The sequence below is a fragment of the Thalassophryne amazonica genome, chromosome 1, assembly GCF_902500255.1.
Source record: "Thalassophryne amazonica chromosome 1, fThaAma1.1, whole genome shotgun sequence".
NCBI classification, from domain to species: Eukaryota; Metazoa; Chordata; class Actinopteri; order Batrachoidiformes; family Batrachoididae; genus Thalassophryne; species Thalassophryne amazonica.
The window spans coordinates 13,580,077-13,607,830 of record NC_047103.1 but is presented as its reverse complement, the minus strand read 5'-3'; the positions used below and the strand labels follow the sequence as shown (position 1 = coordinate 13,607,830).

The 27,754-nt window shown below is 41.9% G+C and overlaps 1 protein-coding gene across 3 annotated transcripts; it reads right to left on the bottom strand.

Annotated features, from left to right (window-relative positions):
* Nucleotides 1-7,339: 7,339 nt before the first annotated feature.
* ropn1l (rhophilin associated tail protein 1-like) lies at nt 7,340-25,678 on the bottom strand. Of its 3 annotated transcripts, XM_034165182.1 has the most exons (7): nt 25,590-25,658; nt 24,612-24,685; nt 23,509-23,641; nt 22,246-22,369; nt 20,582-20,743; nt 10,482-10,657; nt 7,340-8,591 (listed from the first exon to the last, which is right to left on the bottom strand). In XM_034165182.1, the coding sequence occupies exons 3-7, from the start codon at nt 23,637-23,639 to the stop codon at nt 8,513-8,515; spliced, it is 672 nt and encodes a 223-aa protein (XP_034021073.1). In that variant the 5' UTR covers nt 23,640-23,641; nt 24,612-24,685; nt 25,590-25,658; the 3' UTR covers nt 7,340-8,512. The 3 variants fall into 3 exon arrangements, with proteins under 3 accessions (XP_034021073.1, XP_034020926.1, XP_034020996.1); XM_034165035.1 differs by lacking the exon at nt 24,612-24,685 and having other exon boundaries at nt 23,509-23,649; nt 25,590-25,678; XM_034165105.1 differs by lacking the exon at nt 24,612-24,685 and having other exon boundaries at nt 25,590-25,662.
* Nucleotides 25,679-27,754: the final 2,076 nt, after the last annotated feature.

Here is a 27,754-nt window from a genome sequence, read left to right as displayed (position 1 = left end):
TCCTGAGGCGTTGCTGGGCCGGTAGCATAGATTTACATTTACACTACCTGGCTATACCTGCCCACAGTAGTGGGTGGCTATCCCAATACGCAGCCCAAGAACTGTCCGCAGAGGAAAAGATGAAAAGGCAAGAAATTAGTTGATCCCAGTATGGATATTACAGATGATTTTATCATGGATAGTCTGACAATGAATAGCAGCCAAAGCAGCCAGCTGGATGAGGATGCACTGGCAAATTTGGAGAGCAGCGCAGTACCAGCCAACACGACAAAAGTTAAAGTGAGCCAACTTTTTATGTACGCGTTTGCTGGGTTTCGTGCGTTTTGAAAGTACATTAAACATTGTTAATGTGATTCCATGTGTTGGGTATCTCAGTAAGTGATAATAATGCAAATAACATGCAGTTGTCCTGTGGTATGACAGATATGTTGTGCAGTATGACAGATATTGGCCCTCGTCTAACTAGGGCGAATATCTGTCATTTTGGGTGACTGGGCATGGACGTCGGGCCTCTGAAAATGCATACCGCCCTCCAAAAGCATGTTATTGTATTTGTCTAGCTTTGAGTTCAGTCGTAGTTGAGGAGTTGATGCATCGCGTAGTGATAAATAAGGTTGTTGTTCCACTAAATACGGCAGCAAAACTGTAAACTTAATAAGTGAGTGATCAGAGACCACTGATGTACAAGGCATGATGTCAATATTCATGACAGCAATACCACGTGTGAAAACCAAATCCAGGGTATTTCCACTAATGTGCGTCGAGTCCTGAATGCATTGCTGAAATCCTAATGCATCCACAATTTCCATAAATGATTTGCAGAGGGGATCGGAAGGCTTATTTATATGAATGTTAAAGTCACCAATAATCAGAATGTTATCTGCACTAGTTGACAAGTTAGAGATGAACGTACCAAATTCATGTAAGAATTCAGAATATGGGCCAGGAGGCCTATATACAGTGACAAAGTAATACGGCTGATTTTTATTCTTCTGACCATGTCTATGCATAATATCATGAGCAGAGTGGAGAATCAAATGCTCAAACAAGTTATATTTGTGACCCCCAACAGCTAATAAGCTAAACCTAGATTTATAAATAACAGCAAAACTTCCACCTTGCTTCGCATCACGAGGGACGTGACTAAATGTATATACTGGTGGGCAAGCCTCAGTTAAGAGGAGGACAGCTGTAGGTTTAAGCCAGGTTTCACATAACCCAATCATATCTAAGTGATGATCCATAATTAGATCATTAATCAACAATGATTTCGAGGACAGTAATCTTATGCTAATGAGACCCAGACTAAGGACCTCAGTGGGGTTGATGGTTGGACTGGGTTTAGGGGTGGTTCCAGAGTAGCATATACGAGGTCTATTAGATAATAAACCGACACTTTTATTTTTTTTTTTAACTATATGGAATGACGTGCGATTACACCAATCATGCTTGAACCCTCGTGCGCATGTGTGAGTTTTTTCATGCGTGTCGGTGACGTCATTTGCCTGTGGGCAGGCCTTGAGTGAGATGTCATCCCGCCCTCTCGGCTGAATTCCTTTGTTTCACACGCTGCTCCAGACGGCGCGCGTTGCTTTATCAAACTTTTTTCTGGACCTGTGAGGAATATCCGAGTGGACACTATTCGAGAAATTAAGCTGGTTTTCAGTGAAAAGTTTAACGGCTGATGAGAGATTATGGGGTGTTTCTGTCTCTGTAAGGACTTCCCACGGAACGGGACGTCGTGCAGCGCTTCCAGGCGCCGTCGTCGGCCTGTTTCGACCTGAAAACATCCTAATTTAAGGCTTAATTCACCCAGGAAATCGTGAGAGAACAGAGAAGATTCAGAAGAGGCCGGTATGAGGACTTTATGCGGACATTCCACTGTTTAAGGACATTTTGTAATGAAAGACGTGCGCGCAAATTTGCCGAGTCGTTTCCGTGACGAGTCGGTGAATCTGTGTGCGCCGCGACAGGAAAAACACCTCCGTGTTGAAAACCATTTGTTGTGAAAGTGTAGGAACACGGACCCACAACAGGGGGCGCAAATGAACGGACAATGGAGGAGTCAAATAACACTGTTTTTACTGTTGTGAAAACAGGCACAACAACACAGCCGATTACAATATTGAGACTAAGTCCAATTACAACGGTGTCGTGTGGGCAGGCTCGATGATAGGAGACGTCTGTCCAAGTCGAACCGGAACCAACCCGATTTCCTCTGCCACCGAACCCCGGGAATACTGGAGCCGCCAAGTCCCGAATTCCCAGGTGGCCACTGCCTCCGCTCGTGGGATCCGGTACTGCTGGCAAGGAACAAAAACAGTCAGGTGTGGATGCGGCTGCACCCAGCAACACGGAGGGTGGAGAGTCTACCTCCACCTCTCGTTAACAACAATGCAGGAGTGTAGGAAGGTGAGTACTTATCCAACTGTTGTCCAGTAGTCTGCTGTCCTACCAATACTCAACAAGAAATACAACAATGGTTATTTATATGTTCGGGCAGAGATCGTTACCTCTTTGATTAGGCGATATCTCTGCAAATGAGGTGGAGATGCCGTCCTGCTGATATACCTCCCTGTTGATTAGAACCAGCTGTCTCCAGTGATGGGTGACAGCTGTCATCCTGGCTGCTCCTGTAAGGCGGCAGCGCCCTCCGGTGCCTGGAGCCCGCACTCCAGGCAGGGCGCCCTCTAATGGTGGTGGGCCAGCAGTACCTCCTCTTCAGCGGCCCACACAACACCATTTGTAAAATTCAGGCGGCTTTTGATGGCTTTCAACAAGTGAGTAACTGAGAAATTGTTTAACAGCTTGGGCATGTTCCAACTTGCCCGTTAAGGTTTCCAACGGAGGTGTTTTTCCTGTCGCGACCCCCCGCGGTTGGGTCCGGCCCGACATGAGACTCTGCCCGCACGTTCTTTCATTACAAAATGTCTGTTAACAATGGAATGTCCGAATAAACTCCTCATGCCGACTTCTTCTGAAAGTTCTCTGTTCTCTGACGACTTACTGGGTCAACAGAGACTGAAATGTGGAAGTTTTCAACTTGAAACGGCGAGACGCTGCCACCTCGAAGCGCAGATCGCCGTCAGGCGCCGTGGACCGTCCTTAAAGCGACACTACCAGACCAAAATCTCTCATCAGCCGTTAAAATTTTTACCGAAAACCAGCTGAATTTATCAAATGGTGTCCACTCAGTTGTGCCTTACAGTTTTGAAAAAATTTTGATCAAACAAAGCAGCAGTCTCTGAGCCATTCCTAAACAATGAAAAAATCGACGAGAGGGTGGGCGACTCCTCACTCAAAGACTGCCCACAGGCGAATGACGTAACCGACAGGCGTGAAAAAACTCTTGCATGCCCACGAGGGTTCAAGCATGTCTGATGTAATCACACGTGATTCAAATCCATATGGTTTTTGAAAAAAATAATAAGGTCGGATACTTTTCTAATAGACCTCGTATAAGATGTCTGGAGGTAAGTTTAGGTTTGAGACATTCCACGCGTGTTGTAGGTAGCAGACAAAATCTTTCATATTGCTGGAACAACCACTGGGCCATCCTCAATTTCAACATCATCCAATGTAGTAATGGGTATTAAGTTTCCAAAGCATATCCCTGTATGATTTTTATGGACACGACTACAGAAGCAGGCCACAGTCTCAACTTGTTGAATTTCCCTCCCTGGCAGATAAACTCCACTATCACCATAGTGGATTATCTGCACTGATTTCCCCACTAAGCTAATGGATTCCACACCCACATTTTTCATAAACCTTGCAGGGTCTCTCATCACCTGCTCCATGGCCTGCTCTATGCACATTACATAGAGAAATGTGGCAGGGGTGGGAGGGTTTGAACCAAGAACCTTCAGCACCGAAACCACGTGCACTAACAACTTGGCCACCTGCAGCTAAAGTAAGTCCCTTTAGCTGCTCCCTGGTTTCACTCACGGTCGATCCAAAGTAATGATTTGGCAAAAGTCCAAATTTAGACATGTAATTATGATACCAAGGAGGACACTTCAGTTTATAAATCAGAGATTAAAATGTCAAAATGTTGTTTTCAAAGTCATATAAAGACATACTGTAATTGTGGCTTTAAATTGTAATGAGGTATGACATCATGACATAAAAAGTCTTAATCTGACATTCTAGTTGTAACTGAGATTTTTAAAATGGACTTTCTACTTGATAATTATGAGACAACTTTTTTATTATTATTTTCGTTTTTTAATTATTCAATTATGAGATACAAAGTCAGAAATTTTCTTCTAAGTTACAACAATGCGACAGAAATGTTGTCCATGACCTGCATCGTGTGTGTTTTCGTGTTTTGGCAGTTTGATTAATGTCACCTGGGCGTGAGGACCAGAAGATCTGGGGTTTGTTACTTTGCTCAAGGACACTTCACACAGACGCGTAATCGGGAATTGAACCACTGACCTTTCAGTTAACCGACTGTCACTGTGGCAGGTGGAGTTCCTCTATTTTATCCATTAATCTTCCTTCTCTGTGCCATTGCACTGTGAAGAGACTAAAGCTGCACTATGCAGTTTTTCCAATCAAAGCCTTTGGTGGCTTCCCTCACGAGTCTACACACTTGAACGAGTGCACATCTGCTATAATCCCAATCTATGATTAAAAAAATGGTAAAAATAGTACATTCTAGTCTGGTGACAATTGTGCAAAATGGAGGTGGGGGGGGGGGGGGTTTAAAACTAGCAGTTTTAAAGGGGAATTCTGATATTTTACATTACAAGTCAGTATAAGTGTCATCTTTTCACTTGCAACAAAAAACAAATTGGTGCATTTTATTGATTTTGAATGCAAACACGTCACAGGCTAAACGGCTAATTAATGAAATAGCGGAGGGTCCAAGCTAAAAACACTGAGTTAACTGCTTGTTGCTGCTGAACAGATAAACAGTGTGATTAGAGTTGTCGAGTAGCACAGAGAGGATCCTGCAGAGGGGAACGTGCACACGTTTACCTCACTAAATGTAAGTATACCTTTTAAAACAACAGATTAGACAGACAACAAAAAGCGGTTGACTGAACATTTTTAGCTTCGCAGGTCAACCCGTGACAGCGTTTGCATTTGAAATCAATAATACTGCTCTTAATTCCACCACCCCCCAAAGGTGACCCCCAAAATGTGTAAAAATAGAGAGCCTACATTGAAAACTAGCTTCCCCTTTAACTCTCTGAAAGTAAAGTAGAAGCCAACTGATAAATTACCCAAACAGTAAGACAGATGAAGCGTGTTTTCTTCAGACCCGTTTTTTTCCGTACGACTGAAAGGAGCCTTTGTGTGGTGTTCACGCCGCTCTGCTACATTCGCCGTGTCCCTGGAGATGTGCATTTTGGAGGAGCCTGCAGCGGACATTCCAAAATCACTGACATTTTTGCAGTGACATCATGTTCTTTCAGCAGAGCCAATGTTAAAAACAAAAAAGCACAGAGCTCCGGACGCATCTCCAAGATGTCCTGCAGACGCCATCGTTTTATTTTTTGTTTTGTTTTTGACTATCGCGGTGGTAAATAGAGTGCATGCCCCTGTTCATGTTGCACAGGCTGAGATCCACAAACTGTGAATACACTGAACAAACCCTGTGTGACATCACTTGTAGGATTTCGGAAGAGCGGGTTCAAAGTTCAAATGGCGTGGTTCCAAATGTCACTATTTTGGCAGTGACGGGCTCCATCCAACTCCTGATCAACCAATAAATGGGTAAAGAGGTGAAGCATGGGAAAGACCGGCCTGACAAATGAAGCCAAAACACACCCACCTAGCTTAAAGTTACCAAGCTAAACTAAGGCTAAAAGGCTAACCTTTGTTTGGGTGTTTAATTAATGTACTTTTTTAGGGACTGGGCGGTACTTCTTACAGCGCATGGCTTGGTACCACCAATGCAATTAATGTCACCAAGCTATCCTTTCCTGCTAATTCATGTCAGTGGTGCTAGCATATAAATTAAATTACACTAAAATTCCACTCATCAGAAATACTGGCGCATCAACCACTGCAACAGCAGCCACTGCAAAGTGACCACACTCCTAATTATTCACAACCTTGTGGCTTATAATATCTTAAACTGATTAGTTATATGCTTGTCATGAATGGAGAAACTAGCAATAGAGACCAAAATCCTTCTTGGGGGGGTTAGCATGGGGCGGGAGTATCAGTGACTCACTTCTGGAGCCAGCCTCGGGTGGCCATTTAAGGAACTACAAGTTTTTGGCACTTCCATGTGGGCTTAATTTTTCAACAATGGAGGTTGCCGCTTCATTTAGACATGTATGTTGGGCTTGTAAGATTACAAACAGATTTTGTTTTTTGCCCATGTCCTTGCATTTGTTTTGGAAAAATTGACAAAAATCCTTGTGATGGTCAGTTCATAACATTTTGCATAATGTTGCTAACAGATGATGCAGGTGAAAACACCAGTGACAGGAACCCATTTGACCGGTGGAGCTCAAAGCAAAAGTGAAAAAAGTGTGAGGACTTTAAGGAAAATAGGGTTGTTTTTAGAATGTCACTATTTCCAGGAATACCTCTCTCTCTCTCTCTCTCTCTCTTTTATGCAGGTGTGGAGTCTGACAACAGTGATGTCACAAACCAGGTGGGAAGAAACATGAATTGTTTACATCATCACTAAGAAGGACAAAAAAAAACCCTACCAGCAGTATGGAGCTGTACACGGAGTGCGCGCAACTTTACAACGGAAACTCCCCAAACCAGAACACTTGTCCAAACATCAGCCCTTTCGTTAGGGAGCAGGCACAGCAGAGAACACAGAAACAAAGACTGTTTGGTTGTTACGTCATTAAATATTAGCAGCAGATTGATTATTTTGGTTCTGTGTATCAAGTAAAATCTGATGTCATTTTACTCAGCCATATGTTATTGATATGTTATTATCTCCATCAAGAACATTGTTTTTGTTTGTTTTTGTTATTTGTTGGTCTGAGTGATTATCAGCAGGATATCTCAAAAGAACCTGAATAGAACATTCTTTTTTTAACCCACTGGCTTGAAGAAGAGATGACTGCATTTTTTGGGTGTATCTGGATTGCCTTTGATCCTGATTCCTTTCATCCAGAATTTTTCATTAGTTCAGTGATCAGATTCACCCCAGCCTTGAAAAACAGTCACATTTTGATAACAGGAATAACATCTTACAGCAGATAAAATAATAATAATAATAATAATAATAATAATAATAATAATAAAGTGACAGGGCAGCAGTGATTATTATTATTATTATCATTATCATCAGCCAGTTGGGAAGACGGGGAATCTTTCAAAAATCATATTCACAACAACAAAGAAACATAGATGCTTTGTTGAATATTTATATTTTTTGTGTAAAGAAATTTTCAAAACAACACAGCTGAAAACAAAGTGTGCATTAAAAGGCTGTTTCATACATTCTTTTAGAACACATATGTAACTTATTCACAGAAAGGCATTCTGGGTAAATCCAAATATGCAGACCTCCAAACTCCCAAACAGAACACAGAAACAAAATGATTGGTCAGATTGTTCCTCACCACCAGGTGTAGGGGGCGTGGTTACAATTACACAAACACAAAATTACTTCTTTAATATTAATTACACAAAATGTTGCAGTAAGTGTTTGTATCACCTCATCTTTGCTTTGCTGTAGGTCACAAAAGAGATTTGTGGATTTCTGTGCATTCAATGTGTTACTGCCACCTAGTGGACACATTAAAAGTTTTGCATGAACTTGTGCAGATTTGCATGCATGCAAAGAAGCGTACTTGTTATTCAGGAGTCCAAGCTAGTTTTCCTGGTTTGAAGCATTCTGCTGTTTTTCTGAGACATTGTTTCATCAACATGGCACATCTGCGTTAACGCAAATGCTAACATTAGCAACAAACACAGTTAGCGTCAACTGTACTTGGTGTTACAGGGTTAGTGCTAACATTAGCTTCAGCTACTACATCTGTAATATGAGTTAGTAAGAGTAAAACTCAGCATGTTGATATAACAACACCTGATATAAACAGCAGTACGCTACTAATTTAGTGTCATCAGCTTCTGGGAGTGTGTGTTTGTCCTCTACCATTAACAACAAAAAAACAAAAACACCCTGTGAAGAAAGCATTCAGTGGATTTTAACTCTCAGAAGGAATTCTGTGTTCTTAATACCCTCTGCTCTCGTCATTTTACTTCGCTCGTTAGGTTCAGTCCAAACAGTCTGTGTGCTGTGTGTACGGTAAACAAACCTCAGCTAACCCCGTACTAACAGCAGCGCTAATAAAAAGCAAACATGTTCCACCTGACACGTTGTGTAGAAGCTTTGAGCCTCTCAAACTACTCCTTACAACATTCCACTCCAGCTCCAAATAGAAGCCTGACTCATGTGGACAACGATGAAGAAGAACCCAGGGCAGCAGTCAGCTTTTTGGAATAACTGTCCTCACAACAGCAGGAATAACCACATTTATGAACACAACACTTTTATGTTATTTCTTTTTTGTTGTTTTTTTTAAGGTGTATTCAATCTGGCGTTGCCTCCCTTCCTGGTGCAAAAGTTGGAGACCTGAATCATTCCGTTCTGATGGTTGCTGTCAAACACAGAAACCACAGTTGTAAACCTCAATCTGCAGCTGTAATTGCACACATATAACAATGTCCAAAAACTTCATGAATAATAATAATTCTTAATATTAAAAATAAAATAATTATAATGGTCTTATCTACTACTATAAAAAACAGCCTAGAATAGAATAGATTGTGTCTAACTGTAATTAGGATGGGTTAAATGCAGAGGACAAGTTTCGTTGTATGTATGTATGTATGTATGTATATATGTGCAATGACAATAACGTTTCTATTGTATTCTAGCCTGTACTGAGGGTTCTTGAAATGGAACAATATCTCCACCTGGTGGACATCTACTATTACCACAGGTGTAATAGAATTCTGCCAAGAGCTCTCATTTATTACAAGATAATCAAACTTAGTGATACAAGTATTCCCGAAAACAAGTATTCCCTAAAACATTCACCTATTAAAGCTACAATGTGTAGAATTTAGTGTCATCTAGTGGTGAGGTAGCAGATTGCATTATGCACCACTTGCTGTAATTTTGTTTCCCTTCATGTTTTTGCTTGTTTGGTGATGGGAATTCATGCTCCCTTGCCTTCTCGTGAAAAACATTATGTATGACCCCACATTTCACAAAACTGAAGGTTCTCAGAGATGTTAGTCTGCACTAGCAACCAGTAGATGTGTGTAGCGGCTGCACTCTGCGTTGTGTTGTTATGACTCCACCCCATTCGCTCCCCTCAGGACACAAACTCACGATCCTCGGCATGGGAGTCGGACTCTCTAACCAGAAGGCTAAAACCCAGGGCTCTGGCCTTGTGACCAGAGAAGCCTTTTGAGCTGTTGGGAGTGAGGTTTACTAACTACATACATATGCACAGCGACACCTGCTGACGTCTGTTACACGTGTACAGGGGAGCAACCATCGGTTCCTCTTCCTTTTGTCATCAGTGTTTCCGCCATGCTGCAGAATGCAGCTACTGTGTCAACATATGGATGCAAAATAACAGCCTCCATGTGGGGACCTGTTCTCATGTAGCTATTAAGGGCTCATGCTAAGCTTATAAAAACACAGTGATTTAGTGTTGCAGTTAATTATACGCTAATGAACAGATGGTTATTAATGCTACATCCTATTTCTGCTAACAAAAGCCCCCAAATCCTACATACTCAGTATGTTAAGCAATACTCAGTATTACTGGAATACAACCTGAGGTTTTTCTTTTGGAAACTTTTAATTGTAACCATAATTCTTTTTAAAATCATTCATCGATTGCTTTTAAATAATTTAAGTTCCACATTTGATTCAGCCAGTCTGTAGTGTAATGGCTATAACCATAAATGAGACATCCCGGGTTTGATTCCTCATGGAATCGTAACTTTTTACAAGTCCATGACAAATGTGATTTCTCGCACACACACTCCCCCCCCCCCCCCCTTTTTTTTTCTTTCCCCTGAAATGCGGCTTTTCAAACTGCAGGAAAGTTTGATTTAGGGGTTACAGTTTGTTTAACTGCTAGATAGCGTGCTCAAGTGCTAAAGATTTCAGCCTTGTTATCATAGCCTCCAATCTACAGTGATGTGCTCATCACCATAGCAACAAGCTAGAATTATTATTATTACCACAAACACAAAATCTAGAGTTCTCGCCCTCTGTCTACATGTGTGTGTGTGTGTAAATCACTGACACACACATGGCCTGATTTTTAGACAAAACGTTTTTGGGGGTGTATGTGTAACTTTTTTTAATGAAATGTTACAAAGTCCAAAAGGACATGATTTGAATAAAGACAATATTTGTCTTCACATGTACTTAAATAAGTGTATGTGAATCCTCTCAAACGGGTCAGTATCACACGCTGACGGCTGTGTGTCTGACTGATGACGCGTGTGAAAACAGCACTTACGCTTGTGTCTGCAGGCCGCCGAGGAAACTGTCCATGTGCTCCTGTGTTATGTCCCCGTCCAAGTGAGCCAGGTAGGTGTACATTTGGACGAAGGTGCTGAAGGGGATCCGAGCAGGACCTCCCTCCTCATCCTCCGTCAGGATCTCACAGGCAAACTTCAAGGCCGTGATGATAGTCTGAGAACACACACAGTCATAACCACAACTTACATACGTCATTAACTCATGCTACAATTTGTTTAGATCCATGCTGAAACTGCACTTTTAAGAGTTTTTAATGACTTAATTTTAACTGTTGATTCTGGTCATTCTATTGTTTTAATTCTTTTAGGTTTAATGACAGCGTTTGACACAGTTGACCATAAAATTCTGTTGTTGCGCCTTGAAAACCATGTTGGCATTAAAGGTACTGCCTTACGTTGGTTTACATCCTATTTGGAAAATCAGTCGTTTGCTGTGCACCTTGGCCCTTATTAGTCTGATGTTGCCCCACTAAAATGCGGAGTGCCACAGGGTTCCATTTTGGGCCCTTTATTGTTTGCTCTGTAGATGCTGCCACTCGGGTCAGTTTTTAGAAAATATATTTATTTTTAACCTCTTTGCAGATGATCTGCAGATTTATCTTCCACTGTACCCGGGCAGAGACAATTTTAAACTTTTGAATAATTGTTTAAAGGAAGTGAAGGACTGGTTGACCCATAATTGTCTTAATCTGAATGACTCTAAAACCGAGACTGTGGTATTTGGGAACTCATTTGATGCCACTGCTCTGGGCTCGCTGAGTAACCACTGCCACCCATCTGTAAGGAATCTTGGTGTCATCTTTGGCAGTTCTTTTAAATTTGAAAAGCAAATGAACTCTGTAATCAAGTCTAGCTTTTTTCAGCTTCGTCTCCTGGGTAAAGTTAAACCCTATTTGCCCTGGGCTGACTTAGAGTGATTCATGCTTTTGTCACCTGTCTTTTGTACTATTGTAACTCCCTGTACTGTGGGCTAGATCAAATGTCCATTCACCGTCTGCAATTGGTTCAAAACGCTGCAGCGTGGTTGCTTACAGACACCAGAAAGCGGGACCACATAACTCCTGTACTGGCCTCTCTGCACTGGCTTCCAGTCAGTTACAGGATTCATTTCAAGTTGTTGTTGTTGGTTTTTAAATGTTTAAATGGATTGTCTCCCTCCTACCTCTCCGAGCTTCTGTCGGTTCATGCTCCAGGTCGAAATATGAGATCGGCCAATCAACTGACTCTGGAAGTGCCGAGATCCCGGCTGAAAACCAGGGGAGACCGTGCATTTTCAGTGGCAGCTCCGAGACTCTGGAACAGGCTTCCTTTGAATGTCCATATGGCCCTGTCTTTAAACATCTTCAAGTCTTGGTTAAAAACTCATTTGTTTGCTCTGGCTTTCGACTCAAGCTAGCTGATTCCTGATCTGGGTATGATGATCATTTTAGCCATTTTGTTCCTGTTGTGTTTTTCATTATTACTATTATTATTTTTTGTGTGTGTGCAGCAGTTTGGGCAGTTTTTCTGTATTAAATGTGCTATATAAATAAATTTGACACTGACATTGACATGCGCCTCAAGATAGAACGTGACTGCCCTCATGTGTTTGAAATGTTCTACATCAGCCTCCTGACTGAGTGTTCTCAAGTCTGTCACTTAGTCTGTGCTGTTTCACAGTTAACCATAAATTATCTGTGCAAATTAATTTATACACTATTGTGCATATAAAAACATTTTACACCACAGCTGATTTAATTACTTTTTTTTTTTGCAAATAGAAGTGACAGAAAACAACAGATGGCGCTCTGCAATGTTATCCAAATCCACTGCACACTGAGAAAAAAAAAAATGAATCTGTTGGATTCACATGATTGAAATATGTGCATCGGTTAGGGCCCCTTCACACATAGTGCGAAGTTTGGTCGAAGTGAGCATGATGAAGGAATCGTGTGCAAACCGTGTAAATTCATACCTGCCTCCAACGCCTCGTGCACCTGTTGCTACAACTATTTGCGCACACCAGCGGCTGACAGACAGAGTGTGTGCTGTGAGAGCCCATTGCACCCTTTCGCCACTCACTTGGCAGTTAGAAAATGTGTGGCCAATTGCACTCTTGGCATGACAACAGACTGCAGACAATCAGTGTCGTACTGCTGTGAAATTTGTCTAAGTTCCCCAAGAGTGTGACTTTGCAAACACACACACTGACACGTGGGTGTGTGCGCTTCACTCACAGGAGGCGTGGCTTCCGACAGGAGCAGCTGAGGGGACCTGTCATTCTGGGCATTCCAGCTGGACAACACCTACTGTGTTTGGACAGACATAGACTAACAACTGTCCACTGTGAGGTGCGTGTGTCTGATTGCTGTACTTACGTGGGCATAAATAAAAACATATACTGCCGTGGCGACAAGCTGCAGCGAGTGAGCACGCGCAAGAAGCGGACAACGACAGCCTGTCAAGTTGAGATGGACCGTCAGATCAGAACACGCAGTGGGCGATCTGTCATGTCACCCACGTGAGCTCTGTTTCACATGAAATGGTGTCTGTGCTGCGGCGCGCCGTCCACAAGACACGCATGTCGGACAGAACATGCACACGCCACGACTGGACACACCGGACCAGTAAATGTGGACATCAGAGCACAATGCTTCTCATTCATGAAATTTCATGACAGTATTTCTGTGGCCATGGGTCATTACCAGAGGAACAGATGGATCATATTTGTATTGCTCACTTGATGAATGCGGTGTTTTTATATGGTGTGATTTTATTTTTTTTTTTGTAATACTTCCATGTCCTTCCTGATATGAGGCAGCTTCCCGCAGCTTTTAAAGGACAGCTCCGTAGCTCAGTGGTAATGTTTCTGACTGGCAATCAGAACTTTTGGAAGGCACGGGTTCAAGTCTCGTGGGTGGTGTATTTTTTTCTTTTTTGTTTTTTATTTATTCCACATAAGCGGCGCAATGTGGTGCACCTCACACTGTTCCTGCTTGAAAGACACCGTCGTGTGCACGACCTCTCGTACCGGGATCATGCACTCCTGCCCATCAGCGCAATGTTTTGTGGTGCGCAAATTCGATTTGCCCAAACATCGTCCAAACTTCGCACTGTGTGTGAAGGGGCCCTTACACATGATCAGAATGTCCAAATAACACAATTTTCTATTGTATTATTTGGACAACATTCTGGTGGGGTGAGATGGTGTTGCTTCCCTACCGGATCCATCCCTGTCTGACATCCAGTTCTTATTTGGATTGAAAGGAGGGCTTCATTCCATGACATTAAAATAACTGTTTTGAGTCGTTCTAGAGTCACATCCTCTGGTTTTATTCTTGGGCTAATAACTCTTTTGCTTTAGTCAAATCAACTTTTTTGCTTTGCAAATGGCTTTTTTTTTTTTTTTAAATGAAGTTTAAAAACAAAACAACTGCAAAACAATAATAATAATAATAATAACATTATTACAAGACAGCTCTGCAGTGTTTGCACAGGCACAGTGCGAAAGGTTGGATGCTACTTGTAGCTTTCAGCAGCAGGATAACCTCACGACGGCCGACCACAATAATATATCAAACAGGTTTGATTCTCATTCCACCATACGATCGGCGATCAGGAGGTGGTCGTCAGATGTTGACCGCAGCTTGATACTCCATGAACACTACACGATGCAGGACGCACGATTAACCTGAAACTTGGTCCAAAAAATTCCTGCATGAAAAATCATCTCGCACACTGTAAAGCACGTTTTACAACATCAAATGAATGTTGTAAAGAGAGAATGTGGAGAGAATGTGCGCAAACATGCGCACATTCTCTCCACATGCAAAAAATTTTGCGATGACACTTCCAGGACTCCGTAAAAATGCCTGTTTTTACAAATAAAAAACTGGAATATTTTACAAAAGCACATTTAAACACCAACACACGACAGGCGTCACATTAACGTGTTGGTTTACATAATGAATGACTGAACCAATCAGTGTTTAGCAGAGGCATGTTTACCCAGAATCCTTTGCGATCTGTCTCTTTGTTACAAAACGTCAGAATTAGTGCATTATTCAACATTAAAAGATATATGTTATATTTTAACTTTGTACAAATGACAGAATTGACATTAATGGAGTTATTCTATCGGTATTAATGTTATTTATAAATCAACACCATAACTCAATATGACTTTATTTTTCAAGACCTCCGCATGACCGGAGCTTTGTCGTTGATAGAGAGCTGGCTTTACGGCTGTTACTCAGGGTGCCTCTGTGTTGGGAGTGCTGTAATAAACAAGAGCTTCCAGCAGGGGCCGAATGTTGAAAGAAAAAAGTGTGATCTTATTATTTGGATCTCGGGGTGCCTCTGTGCTTGGAGCGCTGTAATAGACAAGAGCTTCCAGCAGGGGCAGACTGTTGAAAGAAAAAAGTGTGGCTTTATTCTTTGGGTCTGTTGTTATTTTTAATATTATTATAAGCTATTAAGTTTGTTTCACTAGTAGTTGTAAATGTGCCAGAGATAATATTGGAATTTATCTGTTATCGGTTATCTGTAACTACCGATACATTTTTGGGTGGTTTATTGTTTTATCTTTATCGAAGATAACTTTTCAGTCATCTGATTATTTGTTACTGAAGTTAATTTTTTGGTTATCTGTGCCCACCACTGGGACCCCAGACCCCGTACTCCCGGAGCACTCCCCACAGGGTGCCCCGAGGGACACGGTCGAACGCCTTCTCCAGATCCACAAAACACATGTGGACTGGTTGGGCAAACTCCCATGAACCCTCGAGCACCCGATGGAGCGTGTAGAGCTGGTCCAGTGTGCCGCGACCAGGATGAAAACCACACTGCTCCTCCTGAATCCGAGGTTCGACCATCGGTCGAATTCTCCTCTCCAGTACTCTGGAATAGACCTTACCGGGGAGGCTGAGGAGTGTGATCCCCCTATAGTTGGAACACTCCCTCCGGTCCCCCTTCTTAAACAGAGGGACCACCACCCCGGTCTGCCAATCCAGAGGCACTGTCCCCGATCGCCACGCGATGTTGCAGAGGCGTGTCAGCCAAGACAGCCCCACAACATCCAGAGACTTAAGGTACTCAGGACGGATTTCATCCACCCCAGGAGCCTTGCCACCGAGGAGCTTTCTAACCACCTCGGTGACTTCGGCCTGGGTCCCAGTCTCTGCTTCCTCTTCGGAAGAAGTGACAATGGGACTGAGAAGATCCTCGAAGTACTCCTTCCACTGCCCGACAACATCCCCAGTCAGGGTCAACAGCTCCCCACCCGCACCGTAAACAGTGCTGGTGGAGAGCTGCTTCCGCTTCCTGAGGCGTCGGACGGTTTGCCAGAATCTCTTCGAGGCCGACCAATAGTCCTCCTCCATAGCCTCCCCGAACTCCTCCCTGCCTCTGCGACCACACGGGCTGTGGCACGCTTGGCCTGCCAGTACCTGTCAGCTGCCTCTGGGGTCCCACCTACCAACAAAGATAAGTAGGACTCCTTCTTCAGCTTGACGGCATCCCTTACTTCCGGTGTAAACCACCAGGTTCGGGGATTGCCGCCGCGACAGGCACCAGAGACCTTGCGACCACAGCTACGAGCAGCCGCATCGACAATGTAGGTGGAGAACATGGTCCACTCGGACTCCATGTCTCCAACCTCCCCCGGGATCTGCGAGAAGCTCTCCCGGAGGTGGGAGTTGAAGACCTCGCTGACAGAGGGTTCCACCAGTCGTTCCCAGCAGACCCTCACGATACATTTGGGCCTGCCAGGTCTGACCGGCTTCCTACCCTCCCAGCGGATCCAACTCACCACCAGGTGGTGATCAGTCGACAGCTCTGCCCCTCTCTTCACTCGAGTGTCCGAGACACGTGGCCGAAGGTCAGATGATACGACTACAAAGTCGATCATCGACCTCCGGCTCAGGGTGTCCTGGTGCCACGTGCACTTATGGACACCCTTGTGCTCGAACATGGTGTTCGTGATGGACAAACTGTGACTAGCACAGAAGTCCAACAACTGAACACCACTCTGGTTCAGATCGGGGAGGCCATGCTTCCCGATCACCCCCCTCCAGGTCTCACTGTCACCGCCCACGTGGGCGTTGAAATCCCCCAGGAGAACAATGAAGTCCCCAGTCAGAGCGCTATCTAGTACCCCTCCCAGGGACTCCAGGAAGGTCGGGTACTCTGCACTGCTGCTCGGCCCGTAGGCCGAAACAACGGTGAGAGACCCCGAACCGAAGGCGTAGGGACACGACCCTCTCGTTCACCGGAGTGAACTCCAACACTTGGCGACTGAGCTGGGTAGCAATAAGCAATGCGACCCCAGCTCTCCGCCTCTCCCCGTGGGCGATGCCAGAAAAATGAAGCGTCCAGCCCCTCTCCAGGAGTTGGGTACCAGAGCCCAAGCTGTGCGTGGAGGTGAGCCCGACTATCTCTAGTCGGTATCTCTCAACCTCCCGCACAAGCTCAGGCTCCTTCCCCCCTAGAGAGGTGACATTCCACGTCCCAACAGCCAGGGGCTGTGAGCATGGACCGGGCCGCCGGGCCACCCGCCCTCGACCGCCACCCAATCCTCTCTGCACCCGGCCCCCATGGCCCCCTCTGCAGCTGGTGAACCCACAGGAGGGCGGGCCCACATCACTCTTTCGGGCTGAGCCCGGCCGGGCCCCATGGGCTAAGGCCCGACCACCAGGCGCTCGCACGTGAGCCCCAACCCCAGGCCTGGCTCCAGGGTGGGACCCCGGCTCCGCCATACTGGGCAACGTCTCGGTCCTTGATCTTTTACTGGTCATGGAGGTTCTGAACTGCCCTTAGTCTGACCCGTCACCTAGGACCTGTTTGCCTTGGGAGACCCTACAGGGAGCACAAAGCCCCCGACAACATAGCTCCTAGGATCATCTGGATACGCAAACTCCCCCACCACGATAAGGTGGCAGCTAGAGGGGGAGTTAAGTTGATCCAAAGTAGCATTTTTTTCAGTGAATGCTAGATGTTTCCTATGAGCTGAGATTAAAGCAAAACAAAACAAAAAAATCTTCTGACTGATTTTTTTTTTCCACAGCCAAATCATAAGCTGTTCACCTTTTTACAGAAACCATTTTGTGATCATGACCTTGAATTTAAGGTAAAACAAGGTGGAGACAGCTGAGAAAACAGCAAATTGTTCTCCTGGTAAACAAGATTATATTTCACTCACTAACAACTGCTGCTCTTTTCTAATGCAGCATCATATTATACAACCCCTGGCAATAATTATGGAATCACCGGCCTCGGAGGATGTTCATTCAGTTGTTTAATTTTGTAGAAAAAAAGCAGATCACAGACATGACACAAAACTAAAGTCATTTCAAATGGCAACTTTCTGGCTTTAAGAAACACTATAAGAATTCAGGAAAAAAAATTGTGGCAGTCAGTAAAGGTTACTTTTTTAGACCAAGCAGAGGGAAAAAAAATACGGACTCACTCAATTCTGAGGAATAAATTATGGAATCACCCTGTAAATTTTCATCCCCAAAACTAACACCTGCATCAAATCAGATCTGCTCGTTAGTCTGCATCTAAAAAGGAGTGATCACACCTTGGAGAGCTGTTGCACCAAGTGGACTGACATAAATCATGGCTCCAACACGAGAGATGTCAATTGAAACAAAGGAGAGGATTATCAAACTCTTAAAAGAGGGTAAATCATCACACAATGTTGCAAAAGATGTTGGTTGTTCACAGTCAGCTGTGTCTAAACTCTGGACCAAATACAAACAACATGGGAAGGTTGTTAAAGGCAAACATACTGGTAGACCAAGGAAGACATCAAAGCGTCAAGACAGAAAACTTAAAGCAATATACGAATGGGAGGAAACTGGAGTCAACGTCTGTGACCGAACTGTAAGAAACCGCCTAAAGGAAATGGGATTTACATACAGAAAAGCTAAACGAAAGCCATCATTAATACCTAAACAGAAAAAAACAAGGTTACAGTGGGCTAAGGAAAAGCAATCGTGGACTGTGGATGACTGGATGAAAGTCATATTCAGTGATGAATCTCGAATCTGCATTGGGCAAGGTGATGATGCTGGAACTTTTGTCTTGTGCAATTCCAATGAGATTTATAAAGATGACTGCCTGAAGAGAACATGTAAATTTTCACAGTCATTGATGATATGGGGCTGCATGTCAGGTAAAGGCACTGGGGAGATGGCTGTCATTACATCATCAATAAATGCACAAGTTTACGTTGATATTTTGGACGCTTTTCTTATCCCATCAACTGAAAGGATGTTTGGGGATGATGAAATCATTTTTCAAGATGATAATGCATCTTGCCATAGAGCAAAAACTGTGAAAACATTCCTTGCAAAAAGACACATAGGGTCAATGTGATGGCCTGCAAATAGTCCGGATTTTAATCCAATTGAAAATCTTTGGTGGAAGTTGAAGAAAATGGTCCATGACAAGGCTCCAACCTGCAAAGCTGATCTGGCAACAGCAATCAGAGAAAGTTGGAGCCAGATTGATGAAGAGTACTGTTTGTCACTCATTAAGTCCATGCCTCAGAGACTGCAAGCTGTTATAAAAGCCAGAGGTGGTGCAACAAAATACTAGTGATGTGTTGGAGTGTTCTTTTGTTTTTCATGATTCCATAATTTTTTCCTCAGAATTGAGTGATTCCATATTTTTTTTCCCTCTGCTTGGTCTAAAAAAGTAACCGTTATGACTGCCACATTTTTTTTTCCTGATTTCTTATAGTGTTTCTTAAAGCCAGAAAGTTGCCATTTGAAATGATTTTAGTTTTGTGTCATGTCTGTGATCTGCTTTTTTTCTACAAAATTAAACAACTGAATGAACATCCTCCGAGACCGGTGATTCCATAATTTTTGCCAGGGGTTGTAGAAAGACTTTAACCTGCACATTATTTAAATAATTCAGGATAAACACATTTGAAGGGGACAGATTTTCTACATCTTTAACTTAATTCGGTACCAATTAAAATGTCATTTCAGATCCTGCAGCAAGAATCTGAAATAGGGGGCCACCAGAAAATGCTGGGTTTTTGATGTTCAGAGATGCATTCTGGAGGGTTGTTTTGGCGATTATTTTCTCTTCCCCCCCCCCCCCCCCCCCCCCATTTTGGTTATAATGCATAATGTGTGTTGTATTTGTATTTTCTTTTGCACATTTTCACCTTTTTTTTGATATCACAATCTACATGTTTGTTTGATAATATTACTAACCACAAGAGTTGTAATCACTTTCATATTTTTGGGGTCCCTCATCCTAACTGACCAGATTTTTAAGATAGAATCACAAACAGACCCAGTACTGCTGAGCTTACACATGACATGAAAAAGATATTGCTTCACATCCCACTTTATTTATGCATACAAGTTACATAAACTAAACTTATTATTATATGGCTCATCAATTAAACTTAGTCCAGAACTACAGTAAAACTTCGGTCCAAAGAAATTATGATTTACACATTTTAGCTGTTAAAATTCTTAATTAATTATTATGATTATTATTATTAAGTAGTATAGTAGTAGTATGAAAAATATCTTCAAAAGTGGACCTTTAATCAAGGGGTGTTGTGGAGAGCACGTCCGCACCATAACACCGTCTTTCCTTCTGGATTCACCCCTGGTTTGCAGTCTCTGAGCAAGAACAATCAAGAATTTGTGTATTTAGGTGGAAAGCGCAAGGTTTTATGAGCATATTTTAGGTCATACCATTCTTAGAAAGAGATTTTAGGTTTTTTTTTTTGGGGGGGGGGGGGTGTTAGTGTTTGTTGTTGTGCATAGTGGGTCTGCAGCTGTGTTTTTCGATTAACCACAGAAAAGACACTCAGAGAGACACTCAGTGCAGACTATGAAAGAAAAGAAAAGTTTAAAAATATGTTTGTAAAACTCTGCATTTTGCTTGCTGTGTCATTACAGCGCCAGATTACAGAATCTGGTGGCCCTGAAGGTGGAGTCTGAGTCTGACTCCAACTAGACTGTGAGATGAACAAAGAAAGTATTTGCCCTCACAGCAAGGATTCAGTTCCAACAAAATGTTACAGTATGAACGTGCATTTGGATTTATAGTACATGTCATGTCTCACCCCTCCCAAACCGCTGCACGCCAGTGTAAAGAACTCCATCCAGCTGATATCTGAGCCAAAGTCGCCCAGCGAGAGCAGCATCTCCAGCTGCACCCTGGGCAGACACAGAGCCCTCCACTTTTTCTGCAGGTCCTCTTTGCTGCATGTCTGCCTGTGAGACAGCTAGGAGCGGATAGAGGAGGAGGAAAAAAGTTTAGAAAACATGACAAATTTACAAAGATTACACAGTCCATTCATCTCCTCTCACACTTCTAAACACAAGTAAAATAATAATTCAAGGTTAGGAAAAGAGGCATGACTTCATGCCTCCTGTCACATAAACATCAGCCAGCTGTAGGATCTGGCATCCGTGCACACAGATCGGTTTATCGCTTCGTTTAAACTGTCACAATTAAAAAACGTGGAAAGCTAATAAACTAAGAAAGAGCAAAGACAGAAGAACTGACTTTATTCCTGCTCCGTACTAATAGATCACATCACCCTGAAGTAACACTGAGCTCATCTTATTCATTTAAAAGCACAGGATCATTTCATGAGCAAATACGGAACAGAAAGAATTTCATACACACATAAGATAGTTCTGATGATCTCAGATTAGGTATCAACATCAGCCTGTTGGAATGTGACGTGCTGGAGGTTCAGTGCTACTGCTACTGTGATGTCAGTGTGGTGATAACTATTCACAAATATGCAAGTTTAAAATATTTAATAAATTCACTATCTTACAGTATTTTCTGGAGTGTAAGTCACACCTATCAAAAATTGTAAATGGTAAATGGACTGCATTTATATAGCTCTTTTCCATCTGCATCAGACCCTCAAAGCGCTTTATAATTATGCCTCACATTCACCCCGATGTCAGGGTGCTGCCATACAAGGCGCTCACTACACACCAGGAGCAATAGGGGATTAAAGGACTTGCCCAAGGGCCCTTAGTGATTTTCCAGTCAGGCGGGGATTTGAACTCATGATCTTCTGGACTCAAGCCCAACACCTTAAACACTAGACCATCACCTCCCCTAAGCATAAAAACATACAAGTTGTAAGGGAGCATAAGTCACACCTTTTTTCTGTATGTGGAACCCACTTTTTAACATAGCGTTTCCCTAAGGACGAGTTTAACATTAGACAGGACCTTGGTGTAGCAAATGTGCACTCCACAGCATGTGCTGTTACTTAACATAAGGATTTTTAAATTCCAAAAAATAAGCAAGATAGACAACTAAATGTGTGATTGACAACATATTGGAAGTTATCTGGCACAGTTAGGACAACAGTCAATCAGTACTCATAAGATGGAGAATTGAATAGCCCTCTGCTTGTGGTGAGTGCCAAAATGATTTCAAAAAATAAGCAAGATGGACAACATATTTGATGCAGATTAACTCAGATGGCTGGCCCACAATGTTGGAAACACTTTTAATATAAGTTCTTTAAATTGGAATTTTTGGCCATTGCTGTAGTGTACTTTTATTATTGGAGATTTTTGTTTAGTGCATTCATTCCTTGGAAAGCCCAATATAAATAGCTATTATTATGATGAATAACAAATGTGTGATATTTCAGTATATAAGTTGCACCAGAGTATAAGTCGCAGGACCTCTCAAACTAGGAAGATACGCTAATATGTTACAGATGGGCTCAGTGAGTTCCAGTGAAAATACCTGTTTGTGAAGCGTCTTGAGCAGACCAGGGGTCAGCCCCGTGTCGCTTTCCTGGGTTGCAACATTCACCTCCAGTTGGTCTTTAACAGGCAGAGGCTCTCCGTTAGCAAGCGCACTGAAATATCTGCAACAAGAAATGCAGACATTTTTCTTTAAATTTGGTCCCTACTGGATTTTGGATGCAAGGTTATTTATTAACTAAAAACTGGAGCAGCCCAGGGCTGACTTAAGTAATATTTTCTCTGTTTTATGTTTGCAACTTCTCACAAAATATATCAGTGTATGTGTGGAAAGCGTACCATCTGAGGAGCAAAATTAACATACGCACAACATATGATGAATGACAGTTAAGTGGACCTATCACATTTTGGTTCGAGTTTGGTTACAACAATTTACAATGTGAGGAAAATGGTGAACATATGCCCTTGTTATTGCTTTCTTTCTTTTTGTAATGCAAAACAGGGTCAATAATGGTGCCAATCTGCAAAACTCAGGTATTTTGGAGCAATTCTGTACAACAAAGGATCCAACGGACATCACCCACTCGATGACTGCCTCATAAAAAAAAATAAAAAAGTTATTGGTAACATCTTCAAATACAAAACATATCTCTGAACAAGTGTTATAATTTCAAACTTAGGTGAGCCAATAAATAATCCCTCACAGAAATCCATTAATCATATTTTAAATGAAATATGCACACTCTCATGCCTGTACTGCTGTTATACACACTCTTACATCTGTTACTGCATTGTTTAAATTTTATCATGATTTTAGAAGCAATCTAATGTTTAGCAGCCCTGAGCGGAACGTATGCCTCAGAGTTTTACATAAACAGAAGAGGAAAAAACATCTTGCAACCTGGCAGGCATTTTACTTCCTTTGTTTCTCCATATGGCTCCCTTTACTTTTTCAGCTGTAAACACTGCCACGCTAAACTGGACAACAACGCATCGTGAGAATAAGATAACAACCCCAAGGGGCAGAAAAGCTCTGTGATTCTGTTATTTAAATTGCATCCAAAGCTGTATATTTTGTCCCTCCATGTTGGGAAAAGTCAGATAGTTTAGCTCCCACAATAACACGAATGCCCCACGAGATCCAATTACAGCCAAAGCCGAGACATTCACAGGTGAAAAGGGCTCACCGTCTTTTGTTGAGAAATGGTGCCTGGGGACACGGTTTATGATACTGTTTAAGAGATCAAGATCAGAACAAATGAAAATCAAATACCATCTTTCCAAAATGCCAACGAAGACTTACGCTTGAGACCACTGCAGCAAATCCCGAGGCTGTGTTCGGATGGCTGCTTTAGCAAAGTTTTTCAGAATGTCAGGCAGCTCAGGAGGGATGTTGATTTGCTCAGCACAGTACATCGTGTCTGGAAGAGGCATCGCTGCAACATTTAAAACAAAAAGGGAATAAAAGCACAATTATCAATTAAACGGCCCTGTATTTACTGAAAAATCACCCTGAGACCAACAGACCTCTAACATAAAAACACAACACCATGTAAATCGAGCTATTGTATACACAAAAAAAATATATGTATACACAAAATACATAACAACTGATACAGTGACAAATAACAGGAAAACCCAACATACAGTAAAGGTCCAGATTTACTAAAGGTCTACATGTGACCTAAAAATGTTTTAACATTGTAGCACTGTCTTAAAAAAAAGTGCATGCTGATTTATGAACAACACACACTGAGGACCATGTCTTTCTAAGCAAAACACACTTCTTTTCATGAATATGCAAGTTTGGGTGTGTCCACCTGAGTCGGCAAATCTGTGGGAGGAAATATGCAAGTAGATGAGGTTTGCACACATAACGTGAATTAACAGGGTCAAAAGAAATCGCCTCCTTGTAGACAGAATGAAAAAGAAAAGAATCATTCATCGTAAACGTGAGCCAAATTTAAAGAGTTAACTGTTTACTTTGTGCTTGTTTCTTTAAGAGTAAAAGTCTCTGTGCACAACAGGTGGACCAGGGCAGCATGGTGATGATGCCTGATGATCTGTGCGGAGTTTGCATGTTCTCCCTGTCTCTGCATGGGTTTCCTCTGGACACTCCGGTTTCCTCCCACAATCAAAAACATTATTATTTATTTTATTTCATTATTATTAATTATTATTATTTAGGGTCTGTTCCTTTCTCTGCCCCTGACCAAGGCAGCGTCTCTACATCTGGAGTTGGTCCCCAATGACAAGCTTGTCAACTCTTTAAAACAACTCTTTAACTCTTTAAAACAAATGCGACACAAAACAAAAGTTATGCAAGGGAATACAAAATCTGTTGTGAAGGAGTGCAACAGTTTTACCAGATAAAACCAAAGCTAGGTGAGAGAACACAAAACTTACTGTGCAAAAGGAACACAAAATCTGCTGGGATGAAATGCAGCAGTTTTATAGGTTAATATCAGGAAACACAAAACCTGTGACAGGGAAAAAAAGTTATGCAAGAACACAATGTTTTGTGAAGGAATGCAGCAATTTTATCAAAGTTTTCACGAAAACATAAACCCTGTAAGAAAACACACATTATGTTTGACAAAACCTATCAGGGGAGAATGCAACAAATTTAGCTCATAATGCAACTATTTTGAAATGAAAAACAAAACCTCTTTTGAGTGCAAAAGTGATGCTTGGGAATGTAAAATCTGGCATGAGGAAGGCCACAAGTTTACAAAGTAACACAAAAGTTGTAAAGTGTGCAAGGAAACACAAAACATGCTGCAATGTAAAGCATTTTATGAAAGATTTTGCTCTATGTCACAGTGAAGCACAAACTGTGTGTAACAACAATTTTATGAGGGATGCAAATATTTTGCATGGGGACAACAACCTACTGTGTTGTGGCAGCTTTTGTGCTTCCTCACAAAACGTTAATTTTATGTCCCCTAGCAAAACAGTTGTACTCTCACAGCAGGACTACCTGTTTCATTAGCAATAAATGAATAAAGAAAACAAAAACACTTACTCCGAGTGTAAAGTCTCAGTCACAGGACTATTATGCAAGTTTTACATAGTTTCTACCTTCTTCTGCACTGTACAAAGTACAGTGTATATTACTGGAGTTTGCGCTTATTCTGGATATAATTCAGTCTTAAATTTAAACAATACTGGAAACCATCGTATAAAACAAAATAAAATAAGAAATACAAAAAATATAATATAGAATAAAAAAAAGGTAACTGTTAAAAAGCAGCATCACGCTGTCTTGTTAGCTACGTGGGTCAAAGTTACCGTTTAACATTTATACCTATTGACCTCAAGCTTACAATAAAAAATACAATTTTCTTATTAAACCACTTAAATAAAGAGTTCTGTGCACGTTACCTTTCGATTAATGAGCAAAAACGAGCACCAAAGAGTAATGCTGCGTTTGCCAGTGAGGCTCGAAGCGTGTGTCGAGTTGTATTGATAGCGGTCCTGAAGCACTGTGCCGAAGCTTTCTGACTGATGTGCTTTGTTCAGGACCCGGAAGCATCAAAATTGGAATTCTTAGCTTTTTGTGACACTAAAGACAGATATTATGAGATTTAAAATTTGTAATTCACAAAATTAGTATATTGTCAAGCCTTTCCAACGCTTCGGATGTTGTTAGTAGAATAACAGTCCGGGAATGAGCACTGTACTACAGCAGCTTCTCCCCTAGATGGCAGCCGCGAGCTACATGAACGTTTAAGTTATGAAGCTTGAGTCAACGGTTCGAAAAGCACTCGAGACGAGTGGCGTAGTACCGTCGCCTAGCAACAGCGTTGTTTGTGCTGGTCACAGCGGTTAAATTTAGTGCCATCTTCTGGTCAAGAGCATACAGCAACATATTTGTTTTTCTGCCCCTTTTTTGAGTAATTGAATTTAGCAACTTAAACCTATTTCACACTATAAAAATATTTGGGAGACGGGATGTGGCATCCATCCATCCATTTTCTTCCGCTTTATCCGGAGTCGGGTCGCGGGGGCAGCAGCTCAAGCAAAGCCGCCCAGACCTCCCGATCCACACACACCTATTAATTATGAAAATAATTGTGAAATTGGTTCTAAATGTAAAAACTAGTATCAATTCATGTTGATATATAACTTAGCAATATGTATGTTATATAATAAAATGATGCAAATTATTGGTTGAAATAAAAAGATTAATAAACGGAATAGTTTTGACTGTTGAATGTATGGTCTTCAAAGTAAAGGTCAAACAAGGTCGGCATCCACTGAATTCAATGACAGGTGGTATGTTACCCTCTAACGTGATAACTAAGCATGACAGATGGTGCAAACTATTCCTTATCAACCCATCAATAATTTGCATCATTTTTTACTGAAATTAAAGCAACTTTAACTTTTGACCATTATACAAACTGAAATTGACCTTTGTCACCATTTTCGCTGTTTTAACCCCATAACTCCAGAACATTCCGTCATAGGTGGTCCAAACTATACCTTTTTGGAATCATAATGATCAGACAAATAATGTGATATAGTTTTCAACATGATTGGAGCATTTTTACATTTTGACCTCTGTGTAATTCTTCATTGACGCTTACCACCCTGGGATGGTTATCATACATTTTTGTGTAGGCCATGGTATACTGAGGCCGGATTCTAAGTGTCATTTGGTCACCTTCAGTGGTACCGAAAACCTGCTTGGCCCATGGACTAAATGGTTTCACCAACCCAAGGCCCCGTTTTTAATGTCTTTCATGCTTGACCCAGTTAGCCACATGGCCCAAGCATGACATGAAATTTTTTGATCACCTAAGCACACAAATGGGAGGGCTGCTTCTTTATTGTGAATGATGTCAATGGATGTCTACAAAACCCTTACTGTAAACTGTATTCTGGGTTTTTTCGTAGAGCTCCCACATGCTCTGTCCGTGAGAGAACCAGGTCTGAACAACTTCACCTGAAATAAATAAACTGCAACTTGTGTAATAACAGTCTGTTTGATCCAGGACAGACTCAAAGAACGAGGGCTCAACACGTGTAAATATGTAAATGCCAAAGAATTGCATGTTCGTATAGTGTTTTCACTAACGTCAGAATTTTTGGCATGCCAGCCGTTTTGGCCATGTCATCAGAAATTTTGCAAAAACGTTGCAAAACTTTGTGAGACAGCTGTAAGATATAGATATGGACTCAGAAGTGTGACCTCTGCACCAAACCACCTTGGCAACAGTGGTAGCAATACGATCTCGGAACCAATGCGATCATTGTACCACACATACAGGTAAGATACATGTTAAATATTCTTCAAACTAAATTTAACTAATAATATCTAATAATTTATTAAATTATATTATTTAATATTTATTAAATAATATTTAATATCTGTCACTGTTAAATCTCAAATGTGGGAGCCTGGAGCTCCTTACAGGTTTAAAATGGTTTAAAAATGTTTGATTCATGGTTTTCAATGGACAGGCTTAAAAATAAAATGATCTTGGATCCAATTAGATAATTATTAAAGGGGTCATGTTGTAGACAATCACTTTTCACATTCT